A 13,453-nucleotide genomic window follows, 5' to 3' on the forward strand; every position below is an offset into this window, starting at 1 on the left:
TCCATTTCTGACGTTTCACTTGCCATGGGCGACATGTTACCCTAGGAACCCTAAAGCCCATAGATAGAGATGGGTAACCAAAACCCAAATGTTAATATATAGTAGCACACCTAACTATAGGTTAAGGAGCCCGCATTATATTTACTCCAACCTTCCTTCCAGCCAACTCCACCATAAGAATCTGATCAAACTTCTTGGTGTGGTGATCCCACAAACTATGTCCAATGATCCAATATACGTTGTGTTGGAGTTCATGACCAAAGGGGCGATGTTGGAGTATTTGAGGTCAAGAGGTCGCGCGCTCGTTACCAGCAACGATTTGTGGAAGTTTGCAAAGTATGTTTGTGGTTAAGTGCTGGTCAAATACAACTTATAAAAACATTCAATTTATGTAAAAAAAAGCAAAAAGTGGTGCAACCAATTCAAGATTATTGTTTTGTTGACACTTTTTGTGTTGAGATTATTGTTTTGTAAAACTAGCTGTCAATGGTATTGTAAACTTAGTTATACACAGTAGGGCTCTATCTATCCCCCCCCCTGATATATGCCCCTATCTTATTTTCATTGCATACTAGCAGTTCTTTTGTTAATATGTATATATATAAACAATAGGTTTGAGTATTATAAGTATGAGTTGTGTGTTGTATGTGTGTCTTGTATTCTTATTCTGCTGGACCTAATGTTGCCAGCTATTTTTAGTCAGTCACTACTAAGTGCATTTTGCATGTCTATGAAATATATGCATATATATACATCTACTCCTACTTATATTGTAAGAAACTTAAACACTGCACCCTTTGGTATTAACATAAACTTAACCCACCCACCCACAGAGACATAGCACTAGGTATGGAATATCTTGAAAACAAACAGCTTGTTCACCGAGATCTCGCGGCTCGTAACATCTTAATATCGGAGGAATGTGTGGCGAAGGTGTCGGACTTTGGACTGGCACGAGACGCCTCGTTTAACTTGCAAGGAGGAAAGTTCCCGGTCAAGTGGACGGCACCTGAAGCTCTTAAGGAAGGGGTGGGATGTGTATGGTGTTATTATATGGGTAGCAGTAAGGGTGTGGGAGGAATGGTGCCTGAGATGTAGGTAGTGTTACTATAAAGTTCATCATATGTACCTGTACTCTGAAAGAAGGGTATAGGTTGCGTATTTGTGCAGCATTAGGCTTGCTGTTAAGGATCGTGGGGTGTTGGGGTGATGGGCAAATCTGGCCTAAATCCTAGGTTCTTGACAAGGACCTCACTCATAAAGAATAAAAAAAAAAGGTTAAGGTGTTTACCTGTGTAAAACAGAACACGTGTGTTATAGTGAGCATGTGATGTCCCGCCATGTGAGGATAAACGTTAAATTTAGACCTAAATCTTTGGTTCTTGACAAGGACTACCCAGTACCCATATAAAAATGAGGTGCATTTAAAATTAAACTCTAAATTATTTCTAATAATTTATTAAGATGAACTTAATTTAAAAAATCTTTTTTTTTCAGAAATTTTCGAATAAATCTGATGTATGGAGTTATGGAATAACTTTGTGGGAGATGTGGTCGTTCGGTAGAGTGCCTTACCCTAGAGTGGTGAGTTGGATTGTATAATATCATATAGGATATATGTTAGGTTATTTTTGATGTGTATTGTAAGGGTGTTGGGGTAATAGACCTACATCCCAGGTCTCAGGTGCGCCTCACTGAAGATCTCACCCTTATAGAATAGAATCTTTATTATTAAGTGTCTATAAACTGCCTCAGTGGGGTCTAGATGGTAGCACCCTGGGTGTTGGGGTAGTAGACCTACATCCCAGGTCTCAGGTGTGCCTCACTAAAAACCTCACCCTTATAGTAGGGAAATTGGACTATGTCCTAGGTTCTTCAACAAGGGTCTCACTCATATAGAATGGAATAACCATTACATACATTTAAAAAAAAATCTTTAAAAAAACATCATTCCCAAAGTTACATACATGGTAACTTGTAAGTAGGCATGAGGTGTATGAAACAGAACACCTGTTATAATTACTTTTGAATTAATATAAACACATTATATTATAACACATACCTTTATTATTGCAGCCACTTAAAGACCTCCTAGCCAAAGTTCAGTCTGGTTATAGAATGGACTGCCCTGAACGTTGCGATAAAATAGTTTACCAACTGATGCTCAAGTGTTGGTTAAAAGATGTCAACGAAAGACTTTCATTCAAACAGATTGTCCATGAGTTGGATGTCATCAAACCCAAGCTTCTCCCTGCAATCAACCCATAGTTGTCTTATAGGCACCAAGCTTTGTAAAACACAGGGGAGGAGGGGTAGCTGAATGCGCAAACTTGTGAAACAATTCTAATTTATTGGTTGTAATGTTTACTGATTAATGCAGTGTAAAAATTTCAGAGTTGGCCTGCCCACCCTGCCACGCAAGGTCTGGTGCCTTGAGTTGTCACGTAACTCTCAGCTTGGCAGTAAAAAGCTACGCCTTCTAAATTAGACGCACTTATATAAACAGCTTGTGGCAAAACAGACCAAATTTTTTCGAGATTTTTGTCAAATTTTAGGTCAAGCTGGCCTTTTGCTTCAATGTTTTTATAGTGATGTCATAACCACGTACTGTCCCCCAACAATAACACAATGTAAATACTAGAACAATGAAATTTAAAACACAAAGGGTGTAAATCATGAAATTTTGTTTTAAAATTTTTAATTTGCTTTTTACGTTTGTTTCTAATAATCAAATTTGTTTCATCACAATCGGGCCTAATTCTACCTTTGTTATTGTTTATTACGTCATAAACGCTCCATCATTGCCTATTATTACGTGTTACTCGGACAATATCCTGATACCGCTGTATGGATAATGTGTATTGTGATGATGCAATAAAACAAACAATCAAACATATGTAACTTATTTATCCTTACATGGCGGGCCAATGACAGTCGTTATAACACGGGTGTTCTGTTTCATACATCTTGTGCCCGCTTTTGAGTTACCATGTATGTTACTTTGTGGTTGATTGTTTTTATGTATGGCTGACAAATTGGACAACCCATCAGTGACCACTGGGTTGGAGCAATTGTCGTTAAGTGTCTTGCCCAAGGACACACACTTCCACAATGGTAGCAGCGACGAGCCTTGAACTATTAACCTGTGGTTTAGATGCAAGCGCGCTAACCGCTGTGCTACGGCGGCGTTCAAATAGTGACGTCATAATACCCGCGGGGTACGCGAGAACACGCGCTCGCATCGACATCGTTGTTATCCCCTCTATTTATATTCAGTAACTGGATGTTGTAGTTTATTGTATACGTGTTCGGTGCAGGTTTATATCAAGAACCCCCCCTAATTACGCATGAGTAAGTGAAACTAGATATCCGCTATTACAGAAACTTAAGCCGTGAGTAAGAAAAAGTTCAAGGCGGCCATTGTAACTTGAATGACGCATCTCTATATCCGGGTGTCTGGTGTATGAGCGCTTTATATAATTCTGCATTCATTTGTTTACAAGTCGAGGTCACTCCTTATAAGAATATTGTCAGCGGTAAAACAATGGCCAGGATGCATACCCGTATGATGACGTAACTTACGTAGAGGTGTATAAATATGGTGGCAGTTACAACTTGTCAATTCTAACGAAAGCAGAACAACAGCAAACATGGACGTAAGGTAAGCCAGTTGTATTCACATTACAAGTGCAATGTAACTAAGTGTTAACATATACTTGTGTATTCTGTATAATTTGTTTTAAAACGCAAATTTTCGTTTGTTTGTTCTATTTCATTCTCTCTTGCGCGTTTACGCGAATATTAATTATGACGTCACATAACGATTTTCGTATTACTACGCTACAAGCTTTGTTCTAATGGCGTCATCAGATAGAGATTTATCCGCGATTTAACGCAAGTCATAACCCCCACTGTTGTGTATAATATAACCCGCTACAGTGGGAATCTAATCCGAAAATCATAAGCCTTATATATTGAAAGTGATCAAACACACTGCTGTCCATATACCATTGTTACGTAGTATGCGCTATTGTACGTCACACTCGTCACAATCAATGTTTCCGGTTTAAGAGGAACCGCTTTAATTGATAAACACGTGGTCGGAGGGTGTCCAGGATTGAGCCTCACTGGCGGAACTAAAATACGTTTATTCAATTTCGGTCTTGCTTTGTCCAAAGTGATTCAACTAAGAAAAAAACAATCACCCACAAAGTTTCTTACGCGGTAAAACGAGGTGTAGGAAACAAAACATTTATGTTACAACAACTGTCGTTGCCCCGCCATGCGAGGATCGCTAAGCCGCTAGGGAGTATAAGTTACGATGAGGTCAATTTATTCATTGGATCGTCGCATATACCCGCAAAAAGACACCGTGTTATAACTTACCCGCTAAAAATATAAAACACACAATGCTTTACAATTAACTTATTCATTTCCAGATTTCAAGTTTTACTTCTTATTATGGCCACCACTTCATGCTTACCGGGCGTGTATTCGGGTTAGTATGGCATAACTTTAGTTGAGCAATTGAATTTAACTTCATATCAAACTAGTTAAATCAAAAACAACAGTTTAACCGTGGCGTGTTTACCTACTGTGGATTTAAGATGTATTGCCAACGGTTTTTAGCAATAATTGCCGTGTTTGTTTAACCTATAGCGTGTTTATTTAACCGATATTTTATCTTTACTACTTTATCTTTGCTGCTATTTTAACTAAGTTCGCAAATACACAATCACCCACAAATTTATATACGTGGTAACTCGTAAGCGGGCACGAGGGGTATGAAACAGAACATCCGCGGGGACACTGTCAAAAAGCATTACAAATATATTATGAATTTCTAACTAATATTCAACGATTTGAATCCTCAGATTGCGTAGACGGTTCCCCAACATGCAGTCGACTATCCACGCACTGCGGGGTTGCAGCCATACGAACGTTGTGCAAGTTAACGTGTAATAGCTGCCCGACAGGTAAGGAGGTTGGTCTAAGGTTTTAATGAGAGTGGAAAATATTTACTGTGCTAATATAATATAGTAGGGTGGGGAAAGATGGGACACCTTTAATTCTATTTTCTCATCCAACTTGGTAGTAAACATAGAACATTCAAACAAATATATAAAACCGTATCCTCTCGACTTCCATGAATCGTTGTTAATTGTTTAAAACATGATCAGAATATTTGGATATTATGTGCTAAATGTGTCCCATCTTCCCCCCACAAGCCACAGTACTATATATTAGGGCGGGTAAGATGGGACACCTTTGGCACATAATATCCAAATATCCTAATCGTGTTTTAAACAATTAACAACGGTCGATGGAAGTCGTAAAGATACGATTTTAGAACTCTTTGAATGTTCTCTGTTTACTACCGAATGGGATAAGAAAATAGAAAGAAAAAGGTGTCCCATCTTCTCCCACCCTACTATAACTTAAACCTCTCCGATTGCAATTAAATTAAATAAATAAAACAACGGAGGGGGAATTATAACAGGGAACGACAACCATAGATTTAGGGTCAACTCTCCTTTAATTGCGGCCAATAGGCGATTGCAACGCGCATGTATACATGGACACAAGTGTTTCACAACCATTAATTTGCATTCGAAACCGCCGATGGTTCTCTAAAATGACGTCACAAAACGACGAAGCGGACGGCGCTTCTTATGTTCTTACTTTCATGGCCTGAGCGTTGGATTTATATCGCCGGAAATCAACTAAAATGCCGGTAATTGCTTAAACGCTGTAAAAAATATACTGAACGTAACGTATTCGTTCTCGCATGGAGGGGCAACGGTGGTCGTTATAATACGGGTGTTCTGTTTCAAACACCTCGTGTCAGCTTACGAGTTAACACGTGTGTAACTTTATAGGTGAATATATTTTTAAAATTTTCCGCCATTTTATGTACCGCTGAAAATTTAAACAGTTGAAAAGATAACTGCTACACTGTTATATCAGTCATCAGGTTGAATTACACATAAACAATACGAGTAGTCATAAATATTCAACCGCCAGGGATAAAAATAAAATTATTCCGCGAAATTTTGAATCATTGGCGGGAAATTAAATTCTCGTTTTCAGTCGTTGTTACGTCATAATTGCTCAATTGCAAATTTATTGTAACGTTGCTTTGACTGCTATGCGCGTATAATTAGTTTACTTTTCGGTTGCATTTAAATGTAAACTTAAATGTTTCGGCGGTTGCGAAACATTTAAAAGGGACGAAAGTCAATTTTATAATTGGTAAACATATATTCCTTACGAAGCTATGTCTATAATGACGATTTTTCGGTTAAAACTACTGTTTTCGAGCTCGCACCTGGGAAAAATAAATTCATATTATCTTAACAACGATAGGGAAGATCAAATTAGATAAAACAACGAAGAAATGGAAATTATCTGCAAAACGACAGACGGTAAAACTCGCCACATTATTTTTCGAACAGCGCGCTACGGTGGGGGCAGTAACTCAAACGTCCAACACGCGCGTATTTTGGTCTCAGCGGTATACATACAGAAATTGTGCTAGGGATTTTTGAGATTAATTTAGTTGCAAAACACAGTGTCCCACTACTGCATTATATACCCTATCAAAATTTCACCAAAAGATAATTGTTAAGTGCAGGAGTGGCAACTATTAAGTTACACTTTGGAAACCAACCAAAAGTCATGTCTGTTTATCCACACACTGCAATAGCTTCAGCAACTTGACTGTGGGCATGGAAGTGGCAACCATGGATTAGTCATTCAAGTTTCCCGGATATAAATGACCAAACCAACCAAAATTCATGTCTGCTTATTCACACACTGCAATAGCTTCAGCAACTCGACTGTGGGCATGGGAGTGGCAATAATTAAAACACACCTAGGTGTTTTTAAAACCCATATTAGCATAAAAAATAAACCAACCTTATCTTTCATCTTCTAAAGGACTTTCTAGAATTCATTTCCAAAGTAGTAATTATTGTAAAGTAGTTACACCCATCCAAAGTAGTTTCGAAACCACCTACACACCCTGACCACACCTCATAAATATCAGAATAATCTTTGAACTAAATTTATCCTTGCCTTTGGGCTTGTAACATTTATTATCAGCTGTTCAATCGACAGTTGACATTTAAATGTTACAACTTAATCTCCAATAAGACCAGTTTTTCCTGATGGATTAAGTAAAACAAACTCAACTTTCAAGTTTAATTACAAATGAATATTCTAAATTTATCAATTATACTTGTATTGCTACCACCTTACCATTATTAAAGGCTTGTCAAATAAAATCATAGTTTTTTAATAAAGTTTGTCTTTTTATGGCAAAAAATCAGTTCTTGGAAAAGCTTTTTTAAATCACTATATACTGTTAAATAAGATACTTATATCATCATTAAAAATAGAAATAAGATACTTATCAGTAAGATATAAGATACTTTTAGATCATGAAATATAGAAATCTTTCTTTTGAACTTATTATTCAATCAACCACATAAACATATAAAATACTTGGGCTTGGGCATTACCTTCAAAAATACAAATATTTTATTTAGATCCTTGTTCATTGACAAATGGAGGTTGTAGCCAACTGTGCAACTGGACTGGTGATGCGGCAGTTTGTGGTTGTCAGTCAGGATACCGACTCCAATCCGATAATAGAACTTGTGAAGGTACTTCTTATAGTTTGACAACATGAGGTGTATGGTACACCATGTGTGTCCGGTGCATATATAAACAGCCCAAAACTAATTCATGTAAATTTGTGCAAAACACTTGGAAACAACTGTTCTAACCCAGTGGTCATTAATGGGTTGTCCAAATTATCAGCCATACATAAAAAACATTTACCCACAAAGTTACATGTGTTGTAACTTATTAACTGGCATGAGGTGTATGAAAAAAAACCTGTGTTATAACGACTGTTTTTTACTCATCCATGCTAGGACAAACAAGTTACATTCATTCCAATATAACAACAGATATTGACGAATGCACTGAAGGGCCAAACCCTTGTTATTTTCGTTTCCCGGCGTTTTGTGTCAACACAATTGGATCTTATTCCTGTCAACCTTACCGATGCAACGGAACTAATGAGATGAATTATTACAGGATGGGTTCATGTTGTAAAGTTAGAAATGGTAAGTGGATATTACTTATATAACACTATTGTATTTGTTTCTTTTTTAAAGTATGAAAAACAATCACCAACAAAGTACATACATGGTAACTTGCAAGCGGGCACGAGGTGTATGAAACAGAACACTTGTGTTAAAACGACTGTAGTTACCCAGCCATGCCAGGATAAATAAGTTACATTAGTTTACATACTAGCCTAATCCCATCCTTCAATCTCCAGGTTCATGTGGTACAACAGCCAGTATAAGAAGCATGGTGGTACCAGTTGCCCCAACAGAAACTGAAAGAAGAGTTTTCCGTGGAATGGCTTCAGTGGTGGCTGCCTGGCCCTGGATGGTAAGACTGTGTGAAGTTTAGAACAGTAAATTTAAAAATAAGGTCCCTATGTTTAAAAAATGCTGTTCGAGTTTTGGCCGTTAAATTTACCTATGTTTTAAAATGACATCTCTGTCTGACTGACAAAACGCTGGTGCATTAAAATTACTAAGAAGTTATTTAATAGCATTGGTGTAACAAGAATAGATTTACCAACAAAGCTATTTCTAATATTAAGCTACAACTATACAATATTACATCCACTTTTTTAGTTGTTGTATTTAAAGTGTGTGTTGTCACATTGTCAGTGTAACATCACAACTCCCATTACAGGCCCAGGTATTATACAGAAGGCATCCTCACTGCGGAGCAACCTTAATATCCGATCGATGGTTGGTTTCGGCTGCTCATTGTTTCAGGTTTGGCTTATATAACTTATGCTCATTATGCATGGTGTATTCACCATTCATACATATCATGCTCATTGTCTGTAGGGTGTAACGGTCATGCATTTTATTCAAAACATTACTTCTTTCTTTTTTATCAACAAGCGTGTTTTAACAACTGTTGTTTTACCATTACTACCCGTCTTTTCGCCTTTTATTGTCGAGTTAGTCTTATAATTATATAGGTGAGCTCCTACAACATGGTATGCCTTTGGGCCATATACCTTATGCTCACTGTCAAGTTACCTGTTTTGCAGAATGTATTAAGTTAAGTCAACCCACTGTAGGACATGTGTTTGGCTAAGTCTCTACCTACGTATTGACCATTAGGGCACACAACCAATAGTTATGTCTACTCGCCCATAACACTTCAAGTTTATCAATTATATTTGCATTGCTACCACCTTACCCTTATTAAGGGCTTGTCAAATGAAATCCTGGGTAAATCACCTACACACTGCAATACCCCCAACCTAAATAACTACATACACTTGTATATACACAACATATACTTATATACAACATATAACCCAACCACCTCTTATAGATCTGTATCTTACTCCGGTCTTCTTGTTTACCTCGGGACCACCAGGAGTTCTCATCTTACACATCTCGATACCACTAGGAGGCAACGAAGAGAGATTGAAACGGTTGGTCGCTGTTTAGGGGAATTCCCTTGAATGCTCTGTTCTGTATTCTGAAAAACAGTTCAACAGATTTTAGTTTTAATGTGTTAAATAAATGAATGAATGTATCTAAATGACAATATCTAGTATCTACATTAAAATAAATTACCTACATTCAGGATCTGGTGCTACGACAGCGTAACAGACAAATATTAGGTCATGCAAATTATATGCATATACATTTTGCCTAAATGAAATCGTTAGTCTCTTATTTTAATAGAATCATCATCATTTTTTATAATATTTTCACAATACTTTCAGATCATAGTACACCCCGGTTTCACCGCTGAGTATTTGAACGACATTGCATTAATAAAGCTGAGTCGCCCCGTTGTGTTTAATGACATCATCACCCCTATTTGTCTCCCTTGTGGGGAAACACCTAACCCCGGGGATAAGTGCTGGGTGACGGGGTTCGGCCGAACAGGTGGGTGGGTGGGGGGTTATAACAATATTGTTGGTTTTAATATGTGGGTACCATTTTTGGTATGGACTTGTTCCTACAATTACATGAGACCCAAGATACTACAATCTACACCCTAATGGGTGATGAGTACTATTACTATACCTTCATCCCAGGTGTGCATCACCCATATAGAATACGCAGTAATAACTAATAATCTCTAAATCCCAATGTTTCGTGGCTTACTTTACCCATATTATACAATAATTTGTAATCGAATATTACAACTTCCGATAATATGTCAACTTAATGTTAATGAAACCTCACCCATATAGATACTTACTAAACAATGCAACAACAAAAACCCTCTTTACAGAGGACTTATAAAACATAACACATTTTATGCATTAATACTAACCCAAATCAACCACAGAGAACACAGGGTTTGATTCTTCACAAACTCTGCAAGAAGTTGATGTCCCCATTGTCAATACGACCCGATGCGTGGCAGCTTATAGAGGGGTGCATGTCATCGATGGAAACATGATGATGTGCGCTGGGTATGAAGCTGGAGGGAAGGACGCATGTAATGGTATGTTGATTGCTATATATAATATTGTGATGGTCAACTTTAACCCAAATCTCAGGTTCTTTTGTTTGTCGTATACCCTTACTTATGGTATTCAATATAATTTCGACTTCCAAAACTTTTTTTTGGTGCAAAAAAATAACAATAATTTGATTGAAACCAAAGTTTTGTCTGTCGTGTAAGATACATTATCATTTTTGGTTTTGACCAACAATTTAAATTAATGACATCTCCTTTGTAATTTCATAAATTTTTTAAAAGGTGACTCAGGAGGACCGTTGGCATGCCAACGTGCTGACTCATGCGATTGGTATTTATCTGGTGTGACGTCATTTGGCCGAGGTTGTGGGTTAGCGAGGTATTATGGTGTCTACGTTAACGTTGTACATTATGAGGGTTGGATACGAACACAGATGGGGAACGACTCTGCAGGGTTATGTAAGTTATATATATATCGTAATGTGGGGTTTAGCAGCCATGATTTATCTGATACTTTTTTTAAGTAGTTTTACCTCCAGCGTGTGTATATCGACTGTTGTTTTGTTGCTAATTTTTTCTCTTTTTGTTGTTGTATTAACTATAAAACATGATCTTTCCTTCTGTATCTAAAGATTTAAATATAAGTGATGTTATATATTATACACAACAACATATTTACCTGGGGCCTAAAGTAGTTTTGGGTTTTATAAGGGTGAGGTCATCTGTGAAGCACACCTGAGAGTTTAAATGACAGTGGTTAGTTCAGAACCTTGCCCTTGGCCCAACACTGCCACCTATGTGGGAATATGTGTCCATGGGCCAACCCATTAATAGGTTGTTTAAATTGTCAGCCATACATAAAAAATAATCACTCACAAAGTTACATACGTTGTAACTTGTAAGCAGGCACGAGGTGTATGAAACAGAACACCCGTGTTATAACGACTGTTGTTGCCCCGCCATGCGAGGATAAATAAGTTACATACGTGGTAACTTGTAAGCAGGCACGAGGTGTATGAAACAGAACACCCGTGTTATAACGACTGTTGTTGCCCCGCCATGCGAGGATAAATAAGTTACATACGTGGTAACTTGTAAGCAGGCACGAGGTGTATGAAACAGAACACCCATGTTATAACAACAGCATTACCCTTTTATGACAAATCTGTTTTATTCCACATCAACAACCTCCACACTACACCACAGGTCCCCGCCAATACAATCCATGCAAAGGACTTGTAGACGCCCACACCGATTGCGAATCAAAGTTGGATAAGTGTCGGTCCTTCCCATCTTACATGACAACTAACTGTGCAAGGTCGTGTTGCCAATTGAATAATGGAGGTACATGTTAGTATGTTTTAACATAATATTGAGTGCATGAAACATACGTTGTTATTCCTGTTTTATGGGTTGTCTGAATAACTTAAGGGACATGTGGAGTGACGTAACTTTTAAAACAGGGGCGATACCATGTTCTAACAGTTTTAAGCTTAAGAAGTTAATGAGGTTCCCTATGTTTGACAACTATAAGTAGAACTGCATTTGAACAATGTGACCCCAGATTTTGTAAAAAAAAATTTTTCTAAAAAAACATAAAAAAATTTCCATAGAAATAACAAACTGCCAGGACAGCGCTGACTCAGCAGTAGCTTGCAAACTATACGTCAGTTATTGTTCAAATCCTGCCATGTCATCATTTATGCGGGAAAAATGCCGACGCACATGTGGATTTTGCTGAGTAATGGTTTCAATTATGATGCAACAATACTTCTGGACAAATTATGACTTGCGCTTTATTTTCCAATTGAACTATTTTTTGCAGCATTGTTTGTTTTTCATTTATTTGTACAAATTATTGTTAAACCAACAGTAGTTCATTTTCCTGTTTAATTTATTGCGATTTTGGGTACTAGTGTAGATCCTACCAACAAGTCATAGTAAAATTGAAAGAAGGCAATTTATTAGAAGTTAGTATAAAACATAGTGGGGGATTCTGCACTAGCACTTAATCTTGTACAAACTTCCATTTCTTTCTATTTTGCACAATTCTGTTATTTTTGCTTGAATAAAAACCACATATAATAAAAAGAATATCCTTAACTCCAATGTGTAGTTACACCTGCCTGTTAAAGAATTGTTGATAGGAACCTTGAACAAAGACACACACCCCTATATTGGTAGCAGTGCCAAGCATAAAACACAGACCCCTGCACTTAGGTGTTGATAGCAACATATATTGAATGAATGAATGTAACTTACTTTATCCTCGACAGTCGTTATCACACGGGTTTAGCACCTCCTGCCAGCTTACGAGTTACCAAGTATGTTACGTTGTGGGTAATTATTTTTTATTTTTTTGGGATTTTTTTTATGTATGGCTGTTAATTCGGATAACCAATTAGTGACCACCGGGTTGAAGCAATTGTTGTTAAGTGTCTTGCCCAAGGATACATCTGCCCACAATAATAGCAGCGTCGAGCCTTGAACCCATTACCCCTGGGTTACAGACAGGCATGCTAACTACTATGCCACGGCGCCGGACACAAATATTTTAATGTCTCAGTATAGAGTTGTATTTGGTGTCATCAACAACCACAACATCATAGACATATTGTATTGATATCGTGTTCAAGCTTAATGTTGCTACCATTGTAGGCCTTGGGCGAGACACTTAATGATCCAACCCAGTGATCACTAATGGGTTAGCTGAATCGTCAGCCATACAAAAAAACAATCACCCACAAAGTTACATACATGGTAACCTGTAAGCGAGCACGAGGTGTATGAAACATAACACCCGTGTTATAACAACTGTTGTTGCCCCGCCGCTCGAGGATAAATAAGTTACATACATGGTAACTTGTAAGCAGGCACGAGTTGTATGAAACATAACACCTGT

At 37.5% G+C, this 13,453-nt stretch overlaps 2 protein-coding genes and 1 long non-coding RNA gene across 3 annotated transcripts in view; 2 read left to right on the plus strand and 1 right to left on the minus strand.

The window, feature by feature from the left end:
- The window catches only part of LOC149737237 (tyrosine-protein kinase CSK-like), a 12,075-nt gene extending 9,179 nt beyond the window's left edge, over nucleotides 1-2,896 (plus strand). The window contains exons 11-14 of the mRNA XM_089877588.1: nucleotides 163-336; nucleotides 834-1,029; nucleotides 1,498-1,584; nucleotides 2,077-2,896. Of these exons, the coding sequence (XP_089733714.1) occupies nucleotides 163-336; nucleotides 834-1,029; nucleotides 1,498-1,584; nucleotides 2,077-2,268 (649 nt within the window). The 3' untranslated portion in view covers nucleotides 2,269-2,896. The remainder of the gene's footprint in view (nucleotides 1-162; nucleotides 337-833; nucleotides 1,030-1,497; nucleotides 1,585-2,076) is intronic.
- A 378-nt stretch (nucleotides 2,897-3,274) lies between these two features.
- LOC149737238 (prostasin-like) lies at nucleotides 3,275-12,645 on the plus strand. The gene is made up of 13 exons (XM_089877587.1): nucleotides 3,275-3,661; nucleotides 4,440-4,498; nucleotides 4,875-4,976; nucleotides 7,551-7,667; nucleotides 7,977-8,135; nucleotides 8,354-8,469; nucleotides 8,782-8,867; nucleotides 9,442-9,544; nucleotides 9,842-10,007; nucleotides 10,417-10,575; nucleotides 10,834-11,010; nucleotides 11,758-11,895; nucleotides 12,165-12,645. Exons 1-13 carry the CDS (start codon nucleotides 3,651-3,653, stop codon nucleotides 12,290-12,292), a joined length of 1,521 nt encoding a protein of 506 aa, XP_089733713.1. The 5' UTR covers nucleotides 3,275-3,650; the 3' UTR covers nucleotides 12,293-12,645.
- On the minus strand, nucleotides 9,457-11,224 carry LOC149737239 (uncharacterized). Its single transcript, XR_016384991.1, has 3 exons — nucleotides 11,085-11,224; nucleotides 10,402-10,551; nucleotides 9,457-9,591 (listed from the first exon to the last, which is right to left on the minus strand). It is a non-coding gene; the product is annotated as an uncharacterized LOC149737239 (long non-coding RNA).
- Nucleotides 12,646-13,453: the final 808 nt, after the last annotated feature.

The sequence above is a fragment of the Ciona robusta genome, chromosome 4 (assembly GCF_009617815.1).
Source record: "Ciona robusta chromosome 4, ASM961781v2".
Classification (NCBI taxonomy): Eukaryota; Metazoa; Chordata; class Ascidiacea; order Phlebobranchia; family Cionidae; genus Ciona; species Ciona robusta.